This window comes from Lynx canadensis, chromosome B3 (genome assembly GCF_007474595.2).
Source record: "Lynx canadensis isolate LIC74 chromosome B3, mLynCan4.pri.v2, whole genome shotgun sequence".
In the NCBI taxonomy this organism is placed as follows: domain Eukaryota; kingdom Metazoa; phylum Chordata; class Mammalia; order Carnivora; family Felidae; genus Lynx; species Lynx canadensis.
In genome coordinates, this window is record NC_044308.2 from 60,652,243 (window position 1) to 60,675,895 (window position 23,653).

Consider the following 23,653-nt stretch of genomic DNA (forward strand, 5'->3'; position numbering starts at 1 on the left):
GCCTTTCCCTAGAGCCCACATACCCACTTCCCCTCTGTGGATCATGGGTCTGGAGGGTAATTTTAGACCACGCATTTGTAATCCTCATATATCTTGATATGCAACCCAGCCTTGCCCCAGGCTGTTTGTCCCCTTCTCATGGACCGTCCCCCTCACCTACCTGTCACTCCAGGAGCCGTTCCACTCCACCTGGCCCCAGGGATTCCGCAGCCGTACCAGCTTCACTTTCTCACCCTTGAACAGGGTCTTGGGCAAAGAGAAAAAACTCTTGCTATGGGCCTTTCTGGAAAGGGGGTTTTCTGTCTTGCCCTGAGGGCTGGGGAGGGAATGGGGACAGAATCCTGTACAGGGGGCTGTCCTGCCTGGTCCTGGTCGGGGAGACTAATCAGAGGCACGCTTGCAGAATGGCAAGGTGAATGGTCAGAACCTTAGGACTGAGTCTGCAGAGGTTAGGGCTTGACCATCTTCTAAGAAGTGGTTTTCCCAGCCATTATGAGCTTTGGGGGAGGAGGGAGGGCATATACTGTAGGGCCACTCTAACACATTAGGTGTCTTTGTTTGAATTAGAAAAAACACCCTGCTGGCTGAGTAACTATACAGAAATGGCCATCATAGATGGACTGATTAGAAAAAGGTGCCCTTTGGGGCACCTGGGTGGCTCAGTCAGTCAAGTGTCCAACTTTGGCTCAGGTGGTCTTGCAGTCTGTGAATTTGAGCCCTGAGTCAGGCTCTGTGCTGACAGCTCAGTGCCTGGAGCCTATTTCGGATTCTGTGCCTCCCTCTCTCTCTGCCCCTCCCCTGCTTGTGCTGTCTCTGTCTCTCAAAAGAAAAAAGAAAAAAAGAAAAGAAAAAGGCACCCCTTCCTCCAGTCTCTGCCCATCCCTGTGAACAGGGCACAGCCTGCCTGCCCAGCTGTGCACAATAGTCCTGACAAATTTCCTGTCTTCAGCCCGATGTGTCAGGGGGAGCAAAGTATTGAATCTGTTCAACTCCCAAAGAAAAGGAGACATGAGAGCCCATGAAATCAATTTCATAAAACCAAAGTGATTTCTATTTGTTCCCTGGAACTGTTGGGAAAACTGCCATTTTTAGCGCTAAAAGCAAAGATGAACTGAGCACCACCTTGTGGCAAGATCCACGTCTCACAGTCCCAATGGTCCCCTCTAACTGCATGCAGGTGCTGGGCCCAGACCATGAGTGGTGCCTCTGAGAGGAGGCAAGCTCTGCCTAGGTGAAGGGGCCCAGTAAGTTAAGTCCTGACTTCAGGAGGCTGACCCAAATAGCTCCCCAGCCACCCGCGCCATCAGCCTCACCTCCTCCAGCCCAGTGACAGAGTAGGCATGGCCCTTGACTAGCCCGCAAGCCATTCTTGTTTCATACTGAACCGGAACAATTGTCTGTGGAGCAAAAACCAGACAGCCTATCAGGGCCTGCACACATTGGATCATTTTCCAGGTTCTGCGAGGACACAGACTCCTCTGTGCTCTGAAAGTGGACATCCTGGCCATGAGAAGGCCCTCCCTGGCTCTTTTAGAGAGTCAAGAAGACATAGCCCAGACAAGTGGTCTCCCTCAAGCTGGTTGCCCTGAAAAGGTCTGTTCTGACCATCGGAGAACAGTATGAGGCTGGGACAATGTCGATGTAGGTAAGCAGATCCCTGGCCCTCCTTTCTGGATCTCTTGGGGTCTTTCAAAGGAGGAACAGGGACAAATGTAGGCCCCTTCCCTCGAGCCCACCCAGACTTGACAACTCCTGGAAGAGAAAGGAATTGAAAAAAGAGGTTAGATGAAACATACAGGTCTAACCTTCTCTCTGTATATCCCATTCCCCCCTCAATACCCATCAAGAACAGAATACTCAAGAAATCAATAGTCACAGTGCCCAGGGAAGGAATTTGGAGGAGGTCAGAGTCGAGTCCTATTCAGACATGATTTGGCCTACCGGTCTAGGGGAAGCTCTTGGATTTGTAGAAATTACCAAGTTTCAGCCCCAGAAGATGCTCAGTAGAGGGATAGGATCTCCAATGCCCATTGAACCCTAGACCATATCTCTATGGCTCTCCTTTGCCTGGTAACATAACAGCTTTAAGAAGAGCTTCCTGGAGCCATGCTAGGCTGTGCAATTTGTGAGCCTTTTCAACTTCAGGGATGCAGGTGGAGCCAGGGCTTTTGGCATCTTGGCCTCTTCCACATCTTCGTCCTTACGTGACCCAGACCATGCTGAATAGAAAGGATGTGGAAGCAGGTCCATGCATCTTTCAAGTCTAGACCTGGGAAACCACTTGAAATGACTCTATTGGCATTACTTTTGCACAGCTAGCAATTCCTTCCCTGGCATTCTGTCCCAAAGAAATTATCACGACACACACAAAGATATATCTATTAGGATGTTCAAGATAGCATTTAAAAATAATAGCCAACACAAGAAAGAGAAAACAATCTAATTTTCCAATGATAGGGTATTGGGTAAATAAATTATAACTTATCTGTGTGTTGGCACACTGTGCAACCACTAAAAAAATGTTTTGAGGGGCACCTGGGTGGCTCAGTCGGATGAGCAACTGACTTCGGCCCAAGTCATGATCTCACGGTTCATGAGTCTGAGCCCCGCATCGGGTTCATTGCTGTCAGTGCAGAGCCCGCTTTGGATTCTCTGTTCCCCTCTGTGTCTCTGCCCCTCCCCCACTCACACTCGCATGCTCGGGTGCTCTCTCTCTCTCAAAAATAAATAAACATTAAAGAATGTTCTGGGAGACACATTAACAATATAGTTCATATTGGCACATGAAGAACATAAAGCTAACTGAAAAAAGACACAATGCAAAGAGGTACATACAGTGTGACAACATTTTAAAAATAAAAATGTAGATTAACTGTACGCAAAGAAATATCCTAGAAGGACATATACTACATACTCAGAGTTGCAACCTTTAGATGGGAGAAAACATGTGTTAAGTTTTTCTCCATGCTTTTCTATAAGTATTTTTCAGTGAGCATGCATTACTTCTGAAAGTACTAGAAAATAAACTCTATGAGGGGAGAGACTCTTTTAGTGAACAAAATGTATTTTTTTTGTTTGTTTACTACAAGAGTGTCTGGCACCTGGTAGGAGCTCAATAAATCTGCGTTGAATGAATACCTGAATTAGAAGAGAAGAAATATTTAACAATGAACAAAGTCTCTTGTATTTCTACTTGTTAATTTGTTATCAGAGAAACTGCCTGGACCACGGGGTATGAAAGAACTCCCACAGAGAGTTCCTCCAAATCCTGTCTCCCCCACCTTGTCCAAGAGCCTTGGAGCAGGCAAGTTATTCCACCCCAGCCCCCTGGAAGGCCCATGTGGAGGTCTGCATGTAAGGCACTGGCTGCTGAGGGGAGTCTAACACCAACAGGCCTCATGCAGAGTCATGCAGGTGGGAGGGGTGGTCATTCCTGACAATTGGAGGTGTACACACCCGGGTTGGTCTGTCATCTGAGTCCCTGGGGATGAGGTCTGAGTCCCTGAGCAGCGAGTTATCCATATTCCTCACCATCCGTGCAATCAACTCCCCCATTTTCAGCCCAGAAGGAGAGGTTCCATAGGTCATGTTTGTGCCATCCTGAGGCCCGACGGGATGGGCCGGGGACAGTCCAGAAGAGGGAGGGAGAGATCAAACAAAGGAGGGTGATAGAAAGGGAAGGAGACAGAAAGAAGGGAGGGGACAAAGGGAAAGAGGAGAGAGAAACAGTGTGAATGGAGACAAGATGGAGAAAAGTGATGCAGAAAGAAAATGTTCATCCAGGGGTGTTTAATGCTAGCTGATCTTCCCAAGCTTTTGGACCCATTTGGAGTATTAGCAGAGGAAGGAAATTCAGGAATTCAGCTTCAGTTCCTTCCTCCGTGATGGAAAGCTCCAGCCAAGACTATTATCCACTGAGCAGCCCCCAGGGCAGGTGTGTCTCCTGAAACTCAGGAGGGCTGGCCACTCTGTGGGTCTCCATACCCTTAGCCCCAGTGTCAGATCACACTACTCTGTTGTGTTGAGAGTGCGCCTGCAGGCCGACCTTCTCCCAGATCACAACACAAGGCCCGTGTCCTAAGTGAGAGACAGGATCACAGCTCAGTGACTGAGAGGCTGTCTCAGGGAACTGGCTGGCTCAGGTCCAGAACCAGATATGCAGCCAGCTTAATTGGGGGCATGCTGGGGTTGAGCAGCACTGGCCACAGAGGCCAGGGCTGACACACGCCTCTGGACCTATTTCTACCTAAAGTCTAGGCCTTGGAGTGTCTTTGCCCAGTCTCCTTAGTGAAAATCCCTAGGAACTCTTCTTCCTTTAGAAATTTTCAAAGTTGAGAGCCAGTTCCTGCTTCCTTAAACAAAACATCCACCCTGTCCCAGAGGAAAGCCCTACATTGCTTTTCATCACATGGATGGCTTCCCGATAGTTGCCTGCTCCCTGCCCTGCACACCACACCCCAGGCTTACATCAATGGAACAGCCCATGAGGGAGCCTCTCTCGATGGCTTTCTTCATGATCTTGTACATGTCTCTGGGAGCATCCTTGATCTCAAAAAACTCTGTCACCCCTCCTGTGAAGTCCTCCATGGCCTCTGTAGTGTTCCCACCTTTCAGGGCCTCATACGAACCATGGAGCCTTGGAGAGAGAATGAAGACCAATCTGAGGTCACAGGGTTCCAGGAAACATGACCCAGGCCCTGGGCCACCAGAATTTTACTCTCGGGTCCTGTGATGTTCTCTTATCTAATTCTCCAACAACTCTGTAAGCTAATGGAGTAGCTACTATGATTCTCTTTCTTCACTTTCGAGCAACTGAGTCTTATAGGCTAAGTGGCTTACCCGAGGCCACAGAGAACCAGAAACACTGGGATGGGAACCCAGCCATTCTCACTTCCTGACTCTTCTCTTTCCACCATACCCTGAACCCCAAGGAAGGGCTCCATAGAGCCCTTAGAAATAGCTGGGGTGGAGCTTCCAAGTTGAGAGATAACATGGCTTTATTAATATCCCACGTGATCATGAGGTTGAGCCAAGCAAGACTCTGGGAATGTGAGCTTCAAAGATCTAATGCTCAAATATAAGACTTGCAACATCACCACGAAGGCAGAATTAAAGTGCTCACTATGGGAGGCTAAAGCTAAAGATTTCCTACACATGTCTTCATCCTCCCCTTAAATACAGTTTTTTAGTTATAGCCGTTGCTGCCTGGACCCGACCCCCTCAGACTTAGGGACCCAGTTGAACTGTTACGCATGCGCACATGTGCATGCACGCGGCCTCTTGTGACAAGATTTCAGCTGGATTTTGCAGCCCACCACCTTTAGCCCTGCCTCACATCCTCAAGTGTTGCCTTACTTAGCATAAGCCTTCTCCAGCAGAGCACTCCAGAATTCATTGCGGTGGTTGGACTTGGTGAAAACCAGTTGATTGTTGTAAGTCGGCAGGCAGTCATCAATGACCACATCCACCCAGTCTCCGTAGCGCCAGAACTGCACAGAGGCACCAAGGACAGAGTCACATCGTCAGGTTACCACGTGCCTCTCCTCCACATTCCTCAGACTCTCTTTGATCCCAAAGCGGTCCCATTGCCTCAGCTCTGCACTTGGTCCTTGTTCATACTCTTTTGGTTTTGGAGCGTGTGTATCTTTCTCTAACTGGACCGTGAGTTCCTTGGGGGCAGGAACGTGGGCTACATCTTGCTTTCTCTCTTGCACACAGTCCGGCCAGCCTCAGGGATGGTAGGTCCCCCATGAATATCTGAGGGCTTGAGATTGTCATTCTCCTGCTCAGTAAGTCTGGAGTGGGGCCTATGCATCATATTTTAGGTATTTTAGCTGATTCTAATATGCAGCAGCGTTGAGAACTGCTGGCCTAGGTGAAGGTGACGTATTGATTTATAGATCTCTTTATGACAAACAAGGTAGAAATGGCTGCTGAAGAAGACTGATAGGGAAAAGGAGAGTGTCCCAGAATATACTCTGGCTATAACAGGAACATTGTTGAATAATTTCAATTCTGAATGTTCTTTTTTGAACAAACCAATTTTAACTGAAGACTGCCAAATGTGGTTTAATTTCCCCTCTAATGACATTGTTTTCCCTTATTGAAAAGAGGGGAAAAAAATCTATGTGGTCTTTATATTTGTGGCCCTATTTAGGTAGAAGACCCTTTAAATATCAGAGGGAAACTAGCAGCTTGATGGCACAGGGAAGAAACGAAAATGAGGGCCTGGCTGCCTTACCCGTGTTCAGAGGGCAGCAGGACCTGAACCTGAACCTGAAAAGAAGACCTTCTCTCAAGCCTTCAGTCCTGAGGTACAAAATCAGCAGGTACATCAACTGATGATTTGGGTCAGTCCCAGGACATGTGGGGGGGGGGGTGCTTTCAGGGCTGGAAACAGATGGATGCCTCAGAATCCCAGCATCTGCTAGATCCCCACGTGTGGAGCTCACTTCAGTTTTGGGCCAGCACCAGGATCTGGCTCTCTGATTTTGTGTCTAGATTTTGGATCTAGAAAATTTCCAATGGTTTAGTTGATTCTGGAACCAAAAGACTCCTTTCTGGGCTGAGCCAGAAGCCTGGTCCCCAGATTGACCAGATTGTCCTTCCAAGGCCTGGAAAAGGTGAGTGATAGACTTGGTATAGACCTGCCTTTAAAGCAAAACAGGGAAAGGAGCCATAGTCATTCAGGGGGTTTCCTTTGCAAACTAAAGGGCCCTATGAACCACCAATGCTAATATCTTAGGAACCTACTTGAGAAAGGCTGCAGGTAACACAGCAGAAATAGATGGAAAGGCAAAAATAGATCCACAGGCCAGCAAACAGGATGTCTTCCTGCCTTTCTGGAGCATGGCGGAAGATGGGGTTTTGGGAGGGGGGCTGCTGAGGGGGCAGAGATAAACAACTGCGTCCTCACAGGCCTGAGGCCTTAGGGGGGTCACTGCCCACAGCCAAGACTGGGAGGGTGGGTGGAATCTTTCCTGAAGCCGCTGGAAAGTCAAGGCCAGAAGACCAGCGGTGGGTGGACAGCAGCTGGCCCTCTTCCTTTACTGTTTTTTCTTTTTTAAACACAATTGTGAAAACATTTAATAAAAGTTTAATCATATGAATGATCTATAAGAATTCTCAAAAATCAATTTTGATATTATAGAAAACAAATAATAACATATGTAAGTGGTACATTCCAAACACATTGTGGTGATGGGAAAACCTCCACACGCTTGTGGTGTTTGAGGTAAGTGTTCCTGAAAAGGTGGGTTTCCGAAAAGCAGCTGGCCCTCTTAACCACACTCCAATGACCTCACCTGGAAGTGGAAGATGCCCGCATAGTTTTCAGTGAAACTCTGATCATGGGGTATGACTCGGAAAAGCAGGCGCTCGTTCAGGGTCAGGCAAGCAATGGCTGCGAGAAACCAGCAGTCCCCTGCGGGGAAAGTACATGGCATAGGTCACCTCCGGGGAAGAAAAAGGCCCAATCCCAGCTGATTCTTCTGCTTCTCTGAAGAACAAGTTCACTTAGTGTTCACTGTCCTACTTCCAGATCTGACCTCAGAGAGGTCGACCCGGAGGAGTTTGATGGCAGTCCCTCGACAATTCGATCAGGGTGACTTACTCTCTTCTGACTGGTTTTCCAGAAGGGTATAGGCAATGGCTCCTTCCGTAATATAAGCTCACTTCCTTTTTGGACCTCAATGAACACAGAGCAGTAGGTCAAATGTGTCATTCTTCCTAACACCTGGATGAAATCTGTACTTCCTGGACTTTTGCAATGTGAGTGCATACCTCAGTGGAGACTGAGCATCTGAGAGCCATCGGCCAAGCCCTCTTGTACTGGAAGGAAAGCCAGTAAAGCAGCTTCTCTGCAGCCACTTTTTGAGGGCGCTGAGACATTGCTGGCCATGGAATGAGATGGGGATATTTTCTTATTCTCTGAACTTCCTTTCTGGCAGAATGCTATATTTAGTGATTTTGCTGTGTGTGTGTGTGTGTGTGTGTGTGTGTGTGTGTGTGTGTATGAGAGAGAGAGAGAAAAAGAGAAATAGAATCCCCAAGGGGCATGCCTGGCACACTGACAGTCATAGAATTTCCTTCTAAGCAGATGGGTTGAGTTGTGCAAGGCCTTTGATTTCCTGTGTGGATGTGACAGCATCTTTGAGACTGTAGAGGGGAAACTGAGAGCTCCCAGCAGCCGTCCTCCCCACCCCCACCCCTGAAGAAGCAAGCCTCTCCTTTGAAACAGTGTTAGGAAGTCCAGGTTATTAGCTCTCCCAGGGCTCTGCAGACATCTTTCTCCCGGGTGCAGAAACCCCGATATTGAAAACCTCCTCAGCCTCTCTTTCTGGGGCCAAATTCCTTTCATTTGGTCTCGAGTGCACCTTTCCCTCAAATTTTAAAGTAGGTCTGTTGATGTTCTTTCCACCTTTGCTTCATAGAGTTTCCTGCAGTCAGTCGCTTCTTGGCCTTTTGGCTAAGATCAAGTGTAGAGCTTTCCTGCAGTCCACGCCAAAGATAGTACTTCCTGAGAGAGGAAGGTCTGGTAGAAGAGCCAAGGTGACCACCCGGACAGAACGCTGGGTGCTCATCAATATGGCAAATGTCATCCTTGTTGAAAGACTCCATTAATATGGAGCTACTCTGGCTGGGGCATTTTAAACAAGAGTTTGAGTTACAAGTGCACTTTTTGTGTACATATGGATTCAATATATATTCAAGGGACATGCTTGGTATTCAGACAGTTTCAGGGCTCTCTTTTAAGGAAATGGGTGCAGTTAAAAGCAGGGCTTTTATCCTCCTGAGTGGGGTGTGCAAATGTCCTTCAGACTGTCAGGAGGATGCTGTGGACTGAGGCATATCCCCTGTGAACTCATGAGATCGTGGGGGGGGGGGGACAGAAATTAAATGAAACCATCACCAGCACATAGATAAATGGGCACAAAGTAGTGTTATAAAAACCTCCTCCCCAAAATTCTTTAAAAGCCAAACCAGATGTTAATCACCTTTTAATCACCCCTTGATTGTTTGGCTGGATATGACCTGAGGGTACTTTCCTACCTAGATCTCCTTGACAGATGTCAGTTCTGTTGGCTCCACCAATGATAAATCGAGGATTCTCACAAATTTCCTGTTGAAAAAAAAAAAAAAGAAATAATAACAGTGGTAGTAGCAATTGTTTGTAGTGGCCCATTATGTAGTACTAACATCCTATATCGGGGGCATTATATACGCCACTCATTTAAGCCTCTTCAAACAGCCTGTGAGTTGGATAGTATCATTCTTATTTTTCAGATAAGGAAACCAGGGCTCAGAGAGGTTAAGAAACTTGCCCAAGGACACACAGCTAGTAAGTGGTGGAAGCCAGAAGCATGCCTCCTTTTCCCATTGTTCTACATTGGTCCCACACACTTACATACTGCGTGAGTAAAGATGTACCTTAGGAGTTAGGACAGTATCATTACTGTCACAGCTTTGGCAAGGGACAATGGAAAGCGTGGATCTTTTTTTTTTTTTTTTTTTTTTCCTATGCTAGGAAAATAGGTGCAGGAGGGAAAATACTTGTTCCCAAGATGTGGTAACAGCGATATTTAGTCACCATATATGCCAGGGTCCTAAGGACATGAGAGCTGGGGAGAGCAGAAAGTAAATTTAGTGTGGGCCTTGTAGGTGTCCTGGTCAGCTGACAGTTCATTGCTTTACTCAAGCTAACCCCATAAGGCATCACGGGCCCCATTAGTTTTCAAATTCAGGTACTACAGATGATGTGCAGCCCAACAGAGGCCGACAGAGGGCACTCTTGTTTTTTCTTCCCATGTCTTGTGCTTTGTTTTTTAACTTCGAACATTTTGAAATAATTGTAGATTCTTTGTTTTTTTGGTTTTAACACCATTCTTCAGAGGCTTAAGAAGTCTTGCTATCCCTGTGACAAAACCCCACTCCCCCCCGTCTCTTCCTGTGTGTGTGCATGCGTGTCTCTCCCCATTCTTGCCCCCATCACGACAACTCCATACACCAAAGTGAGTTGAAGCTCCCTGTACATGGGGAATCTCTCCCTCCTACTAGATGGAATGTCTTGCTTAGACCACACCACATGCACCTCCCGTCTGAAACTCTTAATGCAATGGAAAGATAAACCCCAAACCGTAATTCTTACAAAGGTTACCTATAAGAGAATAAGATGGTGGGAATAAGGATGGAAGTAAAACTCTGAATATAACTGAAAATAGTTCTGACTTAGGAACCAAGTAAATATTTACATAATTAAAAGCCAAAATTAAAGGAAAGACAATTGTAAAAAGCAGTCTGTAGGGGCGCCTGGGTGGCTTATTCGGTTAAGCTAAGCATCTAACTCTTGATTTCAGCCCAGGTCATGATCTCATAGTCATGAAATGGAGCCCCGTGTCAGGCTACATGCTGGACGTGGAACCTGCGTGGGATTCTCTCTCTCTCTCTGCCCCTCCCCTACTCACATGCATGTGTGTGTGCTCTCTCTCTTTCTCAAAAATAATACAAAGAGTATATCCAAAGAAAACAGTCTGTAAAAGCTGAAAGCAAATGGAAGCAAAGGAACCGAACTGCAAATCAAGTCGGTGGCATGACCTCACACATAAAAAGAATTCTTTGAAGTGACTTAAAATATAACATTTTGACTCTTTATCCCTTTTGGGATATATCCTAAGGTCAAAAACCCAAACCATAAAGAAATATGAACCATAAGAAATAATAATAATATTTCAAAACTTTGTCATATATGTTGTATGATAAATAAGAACTTATATTAATGTCCTTAGGAACCAAGATTTTTTTAGCATAAAAGAAAATATGTAAAGTTATAAAGTTGAACCACTTAAGTAACAGCCGTGCAATGTTAGAGTTGAACTGGGTATGTAAACGTGACTCAGGATTTGTTTTTTGTCTAAGAAAGTATTCCCCATCTCTCTGCACTAAAAACAAACAGTCTCCTCTCCCCAAAACAACTCTCCCAAACTAGAAGCAATAGCAATATACCTTCTTAAAATGAAGCAAAGTAAGGCATAGTGGACATGTTTTTTGGTTTCCCCATTATTGATTAACACATATTTTGTATGTTATATGTATTATACATTGTATTCTTACAATAAGGTAAGCTAGAAAGAAGAAAATATTGTTCTGTTTTTAGAGAGAGAGTGTGTGCCGCGGGGAGAGGAGCAGAGGGAGAAAGAAAGAATCTTTAAGCAGGCTCCACACTCACTGAGTGTGGAGCCTGACACAGGGCTTGATTCCACAACCCTGGGATCATGACCTGAGCTAAAATCAAAACTCAGACACTCAACCAACTGAACCATCCAGGCACGCCAGAAAGAAGAAAATATTAAGAAAATCATAAGGAAGGGGCGCCTGGGTGGCTCAGTCCGTTAAGTGTCTGACTTTGGCTCAGGTCATGAGCTCATGGTCTGTGGGTTCAAGCCCTGCATCGGGCTCTGTGCTGACAGCTCAGAGCCTAGAGCCTGCTTCAGAGTCTGTGTCTCCCTCTCTGACCCTTCCCAGCTTGTGCGCTCTCTCTCTCTCTCTCTCTCAATAATAAATAAATAAACTTAAAAATTATATATATATAAAAAGAAAATCACAAGGGAGAAGAAATACATTTACAGTGCTGTACTAGATTTACCAAAATAAAATAAAAAAAAAAAATCCGTGTGTAGGTGGACCTGTGCAGTTGAAACTGGTGTTGTTCAAGGGTCAACTGTACATTCTTCTGCTAGAGCTGCTAAAGCTGGTAGAATGTGAGCCTGAAGCTGTCTGGGGCATCTTTGCCCCATTGCAAAGTTAGTCTGCTTGAGACTAAAGCCGACTCAGAGGAAACAGATGCAGATGGGGGGCAGAGGAGGGAGATGACTACAGATAAGCAGAAAATAGATACATCTATAGATAGATACCATTAGGGACTGAGTCTTGATGGCATGGTCTGAGCCTGGATTCAGGTGTGTCTAAATCCAACATCACTCTTGAACACTTGAATTATACGAGCTTTTTTTTGGTTTAAGCTAGTTTGAGTTGGGCCTCTGTTACTTGCCGGCTGAGACCTTTGACTACTACTATATTTTCTGCCCCTGTTAGACGGAATGTATTATATAGTGACTCAAATACTCAACGTTTAGCTACGTTTTTTAGCTGTTACAAGTGTAGCTTCTTCTCCTTGGGACTATAAATTCATCCTCCCACTGCCCACCAATTCCAGGGCTGACTACTTGGAAAGGCAGCAGTGACTACCCTGGTCTCTCTTACATCTATTAGGAGGCCTAGGTATTTGGGCAGAGTTACATTTTTTGCAATATAGATTCCCCAATACACCACATCTACCTTCAACACCACCTCAGCTAAATTCACCAAACATTAATTGAACCTCCAAGTATGTACAGAACTGGGGGAATTGAGGGTACAATAAAAATGAGAAATCATCCCTGCCTGCCTTCCACAAAAAGCACAGCCTAGAGACACTTAATTACTTGTCTTCATAAGAGATATCTCTTTGGTGAGGATCAGTTACCAAGCTTATTGAAGGCTGATTCATAAAAAAAAGCTCTGATTTGCCTAGATACCCCCTCTCTACCACCTGCTTCTTCTTTCCTTACTTATAAACACTGTGTCAATAGCCCTTAGAGGGTCTGAGACCTGTTTATGTTGGTTGATATGTACAAAGGGTAGATGGTCCCAGCTCTGTCACTTTAGCTTGGGGACCTAAGATTACTAGCTATTCCTTTGGCTATAATTTAGCTTGGGGACTGGATCTGTCAATGATGGAGTCCCAGCAATGAGCAACACATGACCATTTCCTCAGTTTTTGGGTACCGTGGTTCACACAGCAATTTGAAACTTTTATTGTATACCTCCATCAGTAAAATATTTCGAATGTGCAACCCTATGTAAGTAATCTTATTGGTTGTAGATTACCTATGTGTATATCGATTGTCCTCACCTATACTGTGTATTACAAAACACACCAAAACATACACTTAAAAGGTGGTGCTAAAATACATCCATATGGAGGATTTCTGGTTCAGTTCCAACATGTAAAGATCCTGGAAGTCCTCACTCTTGTCCTTACCACAAGAAAAAGCTGAGCAAACTGAAAATCACTGACTTTGCTGGGACCCATCAGAGAACTGAAGTCGCAGGACAGCTCACCACTACCCTCAAATATGGGCACAAGTGAAATGAGAAAGTTACAGCCAAGATCTGCTTGCCTGGAGCGGAAACTGCTGGAGCCATAAAGTGGTGGGAACAAGCAACTGGTAATTTTGATGAATTTCCAGAAGCTGAGTGTGGACTAGCATGAGTGTGAGAAATTTCGGGAGGCCACAGTCTTGGGACAATCTTCCCCCCTTCTTATATACTTTCATGGTTTTTACCTCTGAAAATCCCACCAAGTTCTCGTGGTGAAGATCTACAAAGGCTTTTCTGGAGTTTTACCTAAGTTGGGGGAAGGGCATTGCTCCCCATACAGCCCCCTCTGGGAAGCTCCCCTTCCTTTCTCACCTAAGAAGGGAAAAATGCTATAGCAATGGGGAAATGTGTATGAAGGCCAGAGCCCAGAGACCTAGGCCCATTAAAAGATGGAGATTTAGTCATTACATTAATGAACATTTCCCTTCCCCACCTTAACAGTGCATCAACAGGGCTTCAGTATAATAACAGCGACTTACAGCTAAAGATCTTCAAGGTGCAAACACTGAGGGGGAGTGCTTAGGAAACTTGAAGGCAAGAGGAGGGCAATATGGCGGTAAAACAAAAATACTAGAGGAATTTGAAGTCTTTGACACCTGCAGCTATAGGAAGCATTAATCACAGCACAACTCCTAGTCAGCTTAACATAAATCTTATCACCAAAACTTATTTATCTCAGTTCTTATTGCCCAAAACAACATGTCTGGCTTTCAGCAAAAAATTATAAAGGGTGCCAAAAGGCAAGCAAAAATAGTCTGAACAGAGAAAGCAAGCATCAGAACTAGATTCTGATATGACACAGATATTGAAATTACCAGGCAGGAATCATTGGTAATAACTATGATGAGTACGTAAAGAAGTATGACAGAAAAAGTAGATAATGAGCAAGAAAAGATGGGTCATATAAGCAAGGAGATGGAAAGTCTGAGAAAGAATAAAAAAGAAATGATGTAAATGAAAAAACACGATAACATGTATCGGATGGGCTCATCCACAAGCTGGACATAGACAAGGGAAAAATCAGTAAGGTCGGAGGTAAGACAATAGGAACTTCCCAAAGTGAAATGCAAAGAGAGCAAACAATGAAAAAAAACCCCGAAACCAAAAAACCCCACAAAAACCCAGAGCAAAACATCCAAAAACCATGGGAAAACTTATACATGTGTTATACCTATGGATAATTGGAATATCAGAGGAAAAGAGAGAACAGAGCAGAAGAAACATTTGAAGTAATAATGGCCAAGAACTTTCTCAAATTAATGACAGATACCAAATCACAGATCCAGGAAGCTCAAAGAACATGAAATGGCATAAATACTAGCAAAATACAACAACACAAAACTACTACTCTTAAGCATGTCATAGTCAAACTGCAGATAACCAAAGACAAAAAAAAAAAAAAATCTTGAAAGAAGTCAACAGGGGACAAATCCATTTCCTATAGAGAAATGAAGATAATTATAGCAGACTTCAGAAGCCATGCAAGCAAGAAAGACTGGATAGAAATATTTAAATTGATTAAAGAAAATCCCATCAAGCTAGAATTCTATATGCAAGAAATTATCTTTCAAAACCGAGGGAGAAATAAAGACTTCCTCAGAAAAATAAAACCAGAGAGAATTTATTGCCAATAGACTTGCCCTGCAAGAAGTGTTAAAAGGAGTGTTTCAGGGAGAAGGAAACTGATATAGGTCAGAAACCTTGACCTACGTAAAGAAAGGAAGAGCATCAGAGAAGGAATAAATGAAGGTAGAATAAAACTTTTATTTTTCTTATTCTTAATTGAAAGATAACTTTGTTTAAAGTACTAATAATTACAATGTGTTGAGTAATTATAGCATGTGGATAGATGAAATGAATGAAGGAAGGAAGGGGGGAATTGGACATTTTCTATTATAAGGTGTTAGACTACATATATAATAGCATAGTGTTATTTGAAGGTAGAATTAGATTAGTTGGAAGTGTATATTGGAAACTGTAGCATAACCATTAACATTAAAAAATACAATTGATACACTTAAGAGAGAACATAAAATTGTCTCATACAGAATATTAAATTACTGGAAAAGGCAGAAAAGGGGAGGGGGAGAAACAAAGAACAGTTCTCACAGATAGAAAACAGTTACAAACATGGTGGATAGGAATCCAGCTATTTCATAATCACTTAAATGAGAATGGTCTAAATACACCAATTAAAAGATAGAGATTGTGAGCATGGATAAAAAAAGAGACCCAACTATATGTTGTCTACAAGAAACTAGAGAAGGATGCACCATGCTAATGTTAATCAAAAGCAAGGTGGAGTCATTGTGTTAATTTCAGACAAAGCAGACTTCGTAACAAAGAATATTAGACATAAAGAGTTGTATCACATAGCGATAAAGGAAGGAGTCCGTTCTCTGAGAAAATACATAGTCCTAAATGTGGACGCACCACATTGCATTGTAAGAAGTCTGGCTGGTCAGCACAGACCTTTCTGTTTAAACAGAAGCAGCATGTCCCTGATGAGCCAGCCTTAGGCGAAAGGTTCAGAAGGTATCTCCAGCTTCCCACAGCCTCCTGTTTCTTAACTGTTCACCACTTTTCATGGAACTCTCCTTGAAACTGTGAGCCTCAGTGCTCTCAGCCACTCCACTTTCCCATCCCCAGAACACCTGCTCTCAAGAAGCCTTGATAATCAATTATGCCTTACTGTTTAACTCTGAATAAAGCCAGCGCATTAGCTCTCTTAAAAATATTTACAGGCTCAGGACCTCTAAAGTGTTATAACAGTCTCTAGTTCAGGAATAGAAAATAACACCTACCATTTCAAGAGGAACCAGAAAGGTGTTCTGGGGGCACATGGGGAAGAGAACCTTGATAAGCCACTTGCTCAGATTGTGGATCCATGGCCTCTGGCCCTGGACCACTTGACCTCCTGTCCCCAAGGCTGTCTCCTGAAGCCCTGTCCCTCCCATCCCTACCTTTGGCCTTTTCCACGTGATGGCCTTCATCTTGGTTTTCTGGCTCAGCTCATGGGAGCCCAGGGCCTGAACACCTGCTGGGAACACACGGTCTTCAAAGAGGCACTTCTGAGCAAGGCACCGTCGTCTGAGAACAACAAAATCCTGCCCCTCATACTTGAGGGGCTGTGAGACGGTGCCCTCTCCATTTCTCCTGTCCCTCTCCCGGATCACGCGGTCACAGAAAAATCCTGGCAGCAGGTAGGGCATGGTGACCGCTCAGGGAGTGGAACTGGACCTTCACTGCGGCCTCTCTCCCACTGCGCCCTCAGTCCAGGCCTAATCCTCCCATGAATGGGCCGGAGCCTATATAGCTCCTCCACCCTCAGCAGCGCGATGCAAATGAACACAGTCCAGAGAAAGGCCGTGGTCAGAGTCAGCAGCTTTGGCTGGAGGCCCCTGAGCCCACGGTCAAGGGGCAACACCATGCCAGTCCGGGAGCCAGCAAGGGGAGCGAGAGAGCCAGGACAGCCCAGGACAGGCCTCGATGGCTTGTAGACCTTTAGGGTACTTCCATCAGCCTTGCTGGGATTCCTTCTTTAAAGGGAAAAAATATAGTTACCGAGAGGCTTACCCTGCCTCAGCAAAAGGCATTCATGCCTTTGACACCGGCGGCCAATGGGATATAGCATGGGGCCTTCGAAACATGCTGTATACACTAATCCTATACAGGCTGCTGAATGCATAGAAGGAATCTGCTCCAAGCCATTGTCTGAGGTTAATGAAGCCTTCATTCTCCTGATGTCCCTGCCCCATCCCCCCAAAGACCTTGACTGGCCATTTAGGGCCATTTAGGAAGGGTAGGTAACTTGGCCCTGGTAGAGCAGGCCCCATGGTAACAAACAGACATCCACGGTTACAACTTCAGAATCTTTGAGGCAGAGAATGTGGGTGGGGAAGGAAGGAGAAATGTGTTTGTCAGAATTATATTCACAAGGAAGCCCTGCTTTTTCAAAGCCTCCCCATGCTTCAGTGGGCAACTCAATGTGAGAGCTGGGAGCTGATGGCAGGTGAACACTCGGGCCTGGCAGGCTGCCCACTAGCAGGGCGCTGTCCCCACCCAGTCACTGGCTCCTGCCAGCCTGCATCTACTGTGGGCTTTTCCAAGTGTGGGCTTTGGACTACCTGCATCAGAATTGCCTGGGATGCCGGTTTAAAATGCAGATTCCCAGGATTCACCTTAGACTTAAGGATGTAAATATTCTTGGTAGGGGTCTGGGACTCTTCACTCTAAAGAAGCACCCAGGAGATTCTTACGTCTCCCAGGGTTTGAAACCATGACATTAGCATTACAGGGCGCTCAAAATAATTTCTGAGGTCGGGTCTTTTGTGAAATAATTATATTTTATTCTGTTTATACATGAACAAAGTTTAATAAAATCAGTACAAAAGATACATAGAGGAATAGGAGTCTCTTGCCCTGCAAATCCCTCTCCTCAGAGACAGCCACTTTCAATTCTTGTAGCAATTTCTTTTGGTATTTACCTCTATATTTCTAAAAAACATCGTATATTATACTTTTAATTTATTGTTTTTAAATTTTTTTTTTCAACGTTTATTTATTTTTGGGACAGAGAGAGACAGAGCATGAACGGGGGAAGGGCAGAGAGAGAGGGAGACACAGAATCAGAAACAGGCTCCAGGCTCCGAGCCATCAGCCCAGAGCCCGACGCGGGGCTCGAACTCACAGACCGCGAGATCGTGACCTGGCTGAAGTCGGACACTTAACCGACTGCGCCACCCAGGCGCCCCTAATTTATTATTTTTAGAAGGTATCAGCAGAGTTCCTATTTTGGCCAATGAGATTTAACCTTCTCACATGAAGCTCTGCCCACCACCTTCCCAAAATAGTAATGTCATAAATTTTGGTAAGATTAAAATTCAGTATTTACTTGAGTATGATGAGGTAACTATTGTTCGCTTCTTAGCTAAGTGCTATGCTGTTTTACATTTCCTTTCTGTATGAATTTTTTTCCTCTTATTCTTTATAATTTTCTGATTTTCTATGTATTGATCAATGCTTTTCCTCAGCAGTAGTTTTCCAAATACTTAAACTCGTCAGATAACCTAGTGGTTCCATTGCTCTCCCACCAGGGCCTTCCTCTGCAGCCTCGTTCTCCCATACAGACCGGACTGGCCGCCCTCCAGGTCTGGATCAGTGGCCTGGGATGGACTGGGCCCTTCTGGTGCCATTCACTTCCCGGATCTTAACGCTTCTTTGGTTTACTCCTTGATTGGATTGGCCGACAACTTGCAGCTTCCTAGGTAAGGGTGCACAGGAGGTAAGTGGCCTCAGTCCTTGCCCATCTAACTACGTTTTCTACTTGTCTCACGATTGAAAATTTGGCTAGGTATTTTAGATTGAAGAGCATTTTCCTTTCAGAATTTTTAATGCATGGTTTCATTGCTTCTAGCATCTGGAGTTGTGAGAAGTATGGTACAATTCTGATGAATATTCCTTTGTATGTGACCTGTCTTTTCCCTCTAAAAGATTTTAGGGTTTTCTACCCTTCCCTTCTACTCCTCCCACTCCCAATTCCAAAAGCCAAATTTATGTGCCTTGGTATGAGGTGGGGTTTTTTTGTTTTTTGTTTTTGTTTTGTTTTAATTCTTCGTGCGAGCACTCAGTGACTCCTTTCCATATAGAGACTTTTGTCCTCAGTTTCGGAATATTCTTACATTATTTCTTTGACATTTCTCTCCCTTTCAATTATTTCCTTCCTTCCTTTCTTCCTTCCTTCCCTCCTTACTCCCTTCCTTTCCCCCTACCTCCTTCCTTCCTTTCGTGAAACTTCTAAAATCCGATGTTAAACCTCCTCTAATTTTATTGTATTTCCTATTTTTGTGTTCTACATCCTAGATTTCCTTGATTTTATATTTTAGTCCTGCTATTAAAATATGTAAATTTCCACTCTCATAGTTTTTCTACTTTATATTATGAAAAACTTCAAACTTACAGAAAAGTTTAAGAATGGACACGCATATAGCTTACATCTAGATTCAACAATTGTTAACATTTTGCCGTCTTTGTTTTACTGATCTATATACGTATATATGGATCCTATTTTTTTTGCTGAACCATTTGAAAAATGTTGACAGTGTCATGACACTCCACACCTAAATACTTCAAGGTGTACTTAAGCTACAGCAGGCATCTCCTAAGTACAAGAGCACTTTCCTACTGACTTGAATGCCATTATCGCTAAGAAAATTAACTATTATTCTCTAATATTATCTAAAATCTAAAACCATATGCTAATTTCTTTTTTTTTAATTTTTAATGTTTATTTATTTTTGAGAGAGAGAGAGAGGCAGAGAGAGAGGGAGACACAGAATCCGAAGTAGGCTCCAGGCTCTGAGCTGCCAGCACAGAGCCTGATGCAGGGCTCAACCCCATGAACCGCAAGATCACGACCTGAGCCAAAGTCAGACACTGAACCAACTGAGCCACCCAGGTGCCCCTCCACATGCTAATTTCTTCAGTTCCCCAAATGTCCTTTATAGCTGCTTTAAAAAAAAAAAAAAAAAAAGCCAGAATCCAATTAAGGTTGAAGTGAGCATTAGTGAACTGGAAGGGAGGTCAGAAGAAATCTCCTAGAATATCACACAGAGAAGCAAAGAGATGGGAAATTTTTAAAAAAGAAAGAAAAAAAGGTTAAGCTATATGGGGGCTAGAGCAAGGTAAGTTCAGCATATATCTAATTGGAGTTCCAGAAGAAGATAATAGAAAATATGGAAAGAATTAATATTCTAAGAAAGTTTTTACAGTTAATCAGTGACTCCAATCCTCAGATTCAGGAATCCCAAGGAATACTAAGCAGGAAAGATGCAGAAATACATGTTGAAACAAACACAACATAGCAATATGGCAGAATACCAGAGACAGCGTGATCTTAAACACAAAGAGAAAAGGCAGATGGCCTATTAAGGGATACCAATTAGAATGATTGCGGATTTCAGCAAGAATGTAAGCCAGAAGATAGTAAGGAGAATCAGCCTGGGACTGATTACCCAGGAAAACGATTTCATGAATGAGAGTTAATTCTATAGAAATAAAAGTTGAGAATGCTTGCTACAAATAGATTCTCACCAAAGAAATTGTTAAACAAGATACTTTAGGAAAAAGCAGAATTATTCCAGAAGGAAAAGTCTAAGACTCAAGAAAGAACAGTAAACAAAGAAATTGGTAAACGTGTGTAAAATATTGACTGTTTTAGAAAAGTATATTTTCTACTTTTTAAGGTTGAAAAATCAATATAGAGCTAAAATTCTGAGCAACAATGACAGATTAGTTGGGAGAAGAATATTTAGAGTCAAAGTGCCTTATGGTATTCATATTGTTTTTGAGGAAACTAAAGCTATTGATTCAACTTCAGGCTTTGTCAGGATGAAACATATGTTAGTATTTAGGGTAACCACAGAAAAAAAAACAGAAATAGTCAATAACATCTGAACTAATAGAAAAAAAGAGAAACACTTTTAATACGTTTTTAAAAGGGTGTAAAGAGGAAAAAAGCAATATTAAAAAGTAATACCAACGGAAAGGTTATGGTTAAGATGACAGTAATAAATCCAATAGAGATCGATGTTCATAATCAATGTAAATGGACTAAAACCTTCAGTTAAAAGACAAAGGTTTTCAGATTGCATTAAAAAACAACAACAACAGCCTTCTAAGCAGTTTATAAGAAACACACCCAAGACATCAGAACATAGAAATCTATAGCAAGTCTATTCAACAGTGAAGCAGCTAAGATTAAGTTCCCTCTAAAATTAAGACCCAGGGACATCTGGGTGGCTCAATCAGTTATGTCCAACTCTTGATTTCGGCTCACGTCATGATCTCACAATTTGTGAGTTTGAGCCCTGTGTTGTTAGGCTCTGCCCTAACAGCGTGGAGCCAGCTTGGGATTCTCTCACTCCCTCTCTCTGTACCTCTTCCCTGCTCATCCTCTCTCAAAAAAAATAATAAAATTAAAAAAATTAAAAAATAAAATTGGGAGCCAGACAGATTCTGTTACCTCCTTTTTGCTGGAAGGTTTAGCCACTGCAATAAAACAGGAATTTTTGCTCAATACAGTTGTGTATAATGTACTGGGCAGCACTGTCATTATTTACAAATGACCTAACTATCTGTATGGAAATGGAATTTGTAGATAAATAACTTGGGGTTTTCAAATTGTTAGAATTACTAAGAGTTTAGGAAATATATATAATATGAAAGTCAAATGCATGTTTATGCCTGAGAAATTGAGTACAATTTTAAGAAAGATGCCCTTTATAAAAATAATAGCAAAAGCAAAAGATGCCTAGGAAGAAATCTAACAAAGGATGTTCAAACCTTTATGGAGAAAATTATAAAAGAACTTGATGGAAAGATACTAAAGGAGACCCATTTAAATGGAGAGACATCCCTTCTCCATGGATAGGATGACTCAGTATTGTCAAGATGTGCATTATTCCAGGTTGATTCAATGCAATCTCAAAAAAATCCCAACAGGATTTTCTGTGGAACTCAACATCCTGATTCTAAAATTTAAATGGAAAGGCAAGGAGCCAGATACAGTTAAAACAATACTGAAGAAGAAAAGTTAGAAGGACTGGCTCTACTGAATGTCAAGATTTATTGGCACAAGGTGTGGCGTTGGCACAAAGATAGACCAATAAACACAAGTGAAACATGGTAGAGATTGCAGAGACAGAACCACACATTGGTAAACATTTGATCTGTTTAAAAAGTGATATTACATAACAACAGAGAAAGGATTTTTTAAAAAAATGAATTCTGCTGGGAGCTTTGACTATCCATATGGAAAAACAACAAAATCTGATCCCTATCTTATATAAGAAAAATCTTCTCTGGATGGATTATAGACCTAAATATAAAGGCAGAAAAATTAAGTTTCTAAATGATAATAAAGGGGCGCCCTGGATGGCTCAGTTAGTTAAGCATCCAACTCCTGATTTTGTCTCAGGTCATGATCTCATGATTCGTGAGGTTGAACCCCACCCCTGTGCTAACAGCAGCAGAGCCTGTTTGAGATTCTCTTTCTCTCTGCTCCTCCCCCACTCTCACATTCACAAACACTCTCTTTCTTAAATAAATAAACATTTAAAAAATGATAATAAAGAAGAATGACTTTGGTTTAGGAAAAACTTCTTTAACAGAACACGAAAAGTGCTAACCATAAAGGAAAAATAATAATTAAAAATTAATTTAGAACTTTTAATTCAGAATTTTAAAATAGGGGTGCCTGAGTGGCTAAGTGGGTTAAGCTTCTGATCTTGGTGCAGGTCATGACCTTGAGTTCCTGAGTTCGAGTCCCGTGTAGGGTTCTGTGCTGATAGCTCAGAGCCTGGATGGAGCCTGCTTCGGATTCTGTGTCTCCCTCTCCTTCTGCTCCTCCTCCCCTGCTCCCACTCTGTCTCTCTTTCTCAAAAATAAATAAACATTAAAAAATTAAAAAAAAAAAGAATTTTTAAAATAAACACCTTAAGAGAGTGAAAAGGCAAGTTACAAAATGGGAGAAGATATATATAGTGTATCTAACCAGTAAACAATCAGTATCCAAAGAATGCCTACAGTTCAAGTTGAAAAAGACAACTCAGGGTTGATGGGGGGTGGGAGGGAGGGGAGGGTGGGTGATGGGTATTGAGGAGGGCACCTTTTGGGATGAGCACTGGGTGTTGTATGGAAACCAATTTGTCAATAAATTTCATATATATATAAAAAGAAAAAGAAAAAAAGAAAAAGACAACTCAATTGAAAAATTAGCAAAGGCAAGGTATTTCATGGACATCAAGATAACAAATGATCAAGAAATACATGAATGTGTAAAAAGATGCTCTGCCACATTTATAATCAGGGAAATGCATCTTTTCATACATTTCTTGGCTATTTCTGCCCCTCTACCCCCATTTTCTGTATTTTACTGCTAAGCTATTTTAGCTTCTTCACTATGATGTCCAGAGCTTTGTCTTCATCATGGCTCTCAGGAGGAGCTGTTGTCTTGTGGAATATAAGAGGAGGCAGTCCTAATTATTTATTGAATTGTCACTTTCCCCAGAACTTATGCTCCCCCACCCCCACTCCAGCATGGTGCCATCGTGATTCTCTGCCGAGTAAAGAGAGGGCTGGGCTCCCGTGGGTACCTCATTTTACCTTTGAATTACCATGATCATTATTTGTTGACTCATCATGCTAATGTATGTCATTTACAATATCTCATTTAATCCTTAAAACTCGGTGAAAGTAAGAATTTTCATATTCTTTTCACAGATGAGGAAACTGAGACCCAAAAATGGTCAGTAACCTACTGGAGGTCACCTCGCTAAGAGGTGGAGCTGGGATTTGAATCAAGTTTGTCTGATTTGAAAGCATGTGCTTTCCCCATCACTGTGTTATGCTCCTGTCCTTGCTGCCTCCACTCATAGTAATTGCTACCTTACCTTGA

At 43.0% G+C, this 23,653-nt stretch overlaps 1 protein-coding gene across 1 annotated transcript in view; it reads right to left on the reverse strand.

The window, feature by feature from the left end:
• The window catches only part of CAPN3 (calpain 3), a 50,363-nt gene that overhangs the window by 15,980 nt on the left and 10,730 nt on the right, over positions 1 to 23,653 (reverse strand). Inside the window, 7 exon segments of the mRNA XM_030318419.1 lie at positions 161 to 246; positions 1,314 to 1,397; positions 3,457 to 3,600; positions 4,468 to 4,636; positions 5,356 to 5,489; positions 7,305 to 7,423; positions 9,052 to 9,121. Of these exon segments, the coding sequence (XP_030174279.1) occupies positions 161 to 246; positions 1,314 to 1,397; positions 3,457 to 3,600; positions 4,468 to 4,636; positions 5,356 to 5,489; positions 7,305 to 7,423; positions 9,052 to 9,121 (806 nt within the window).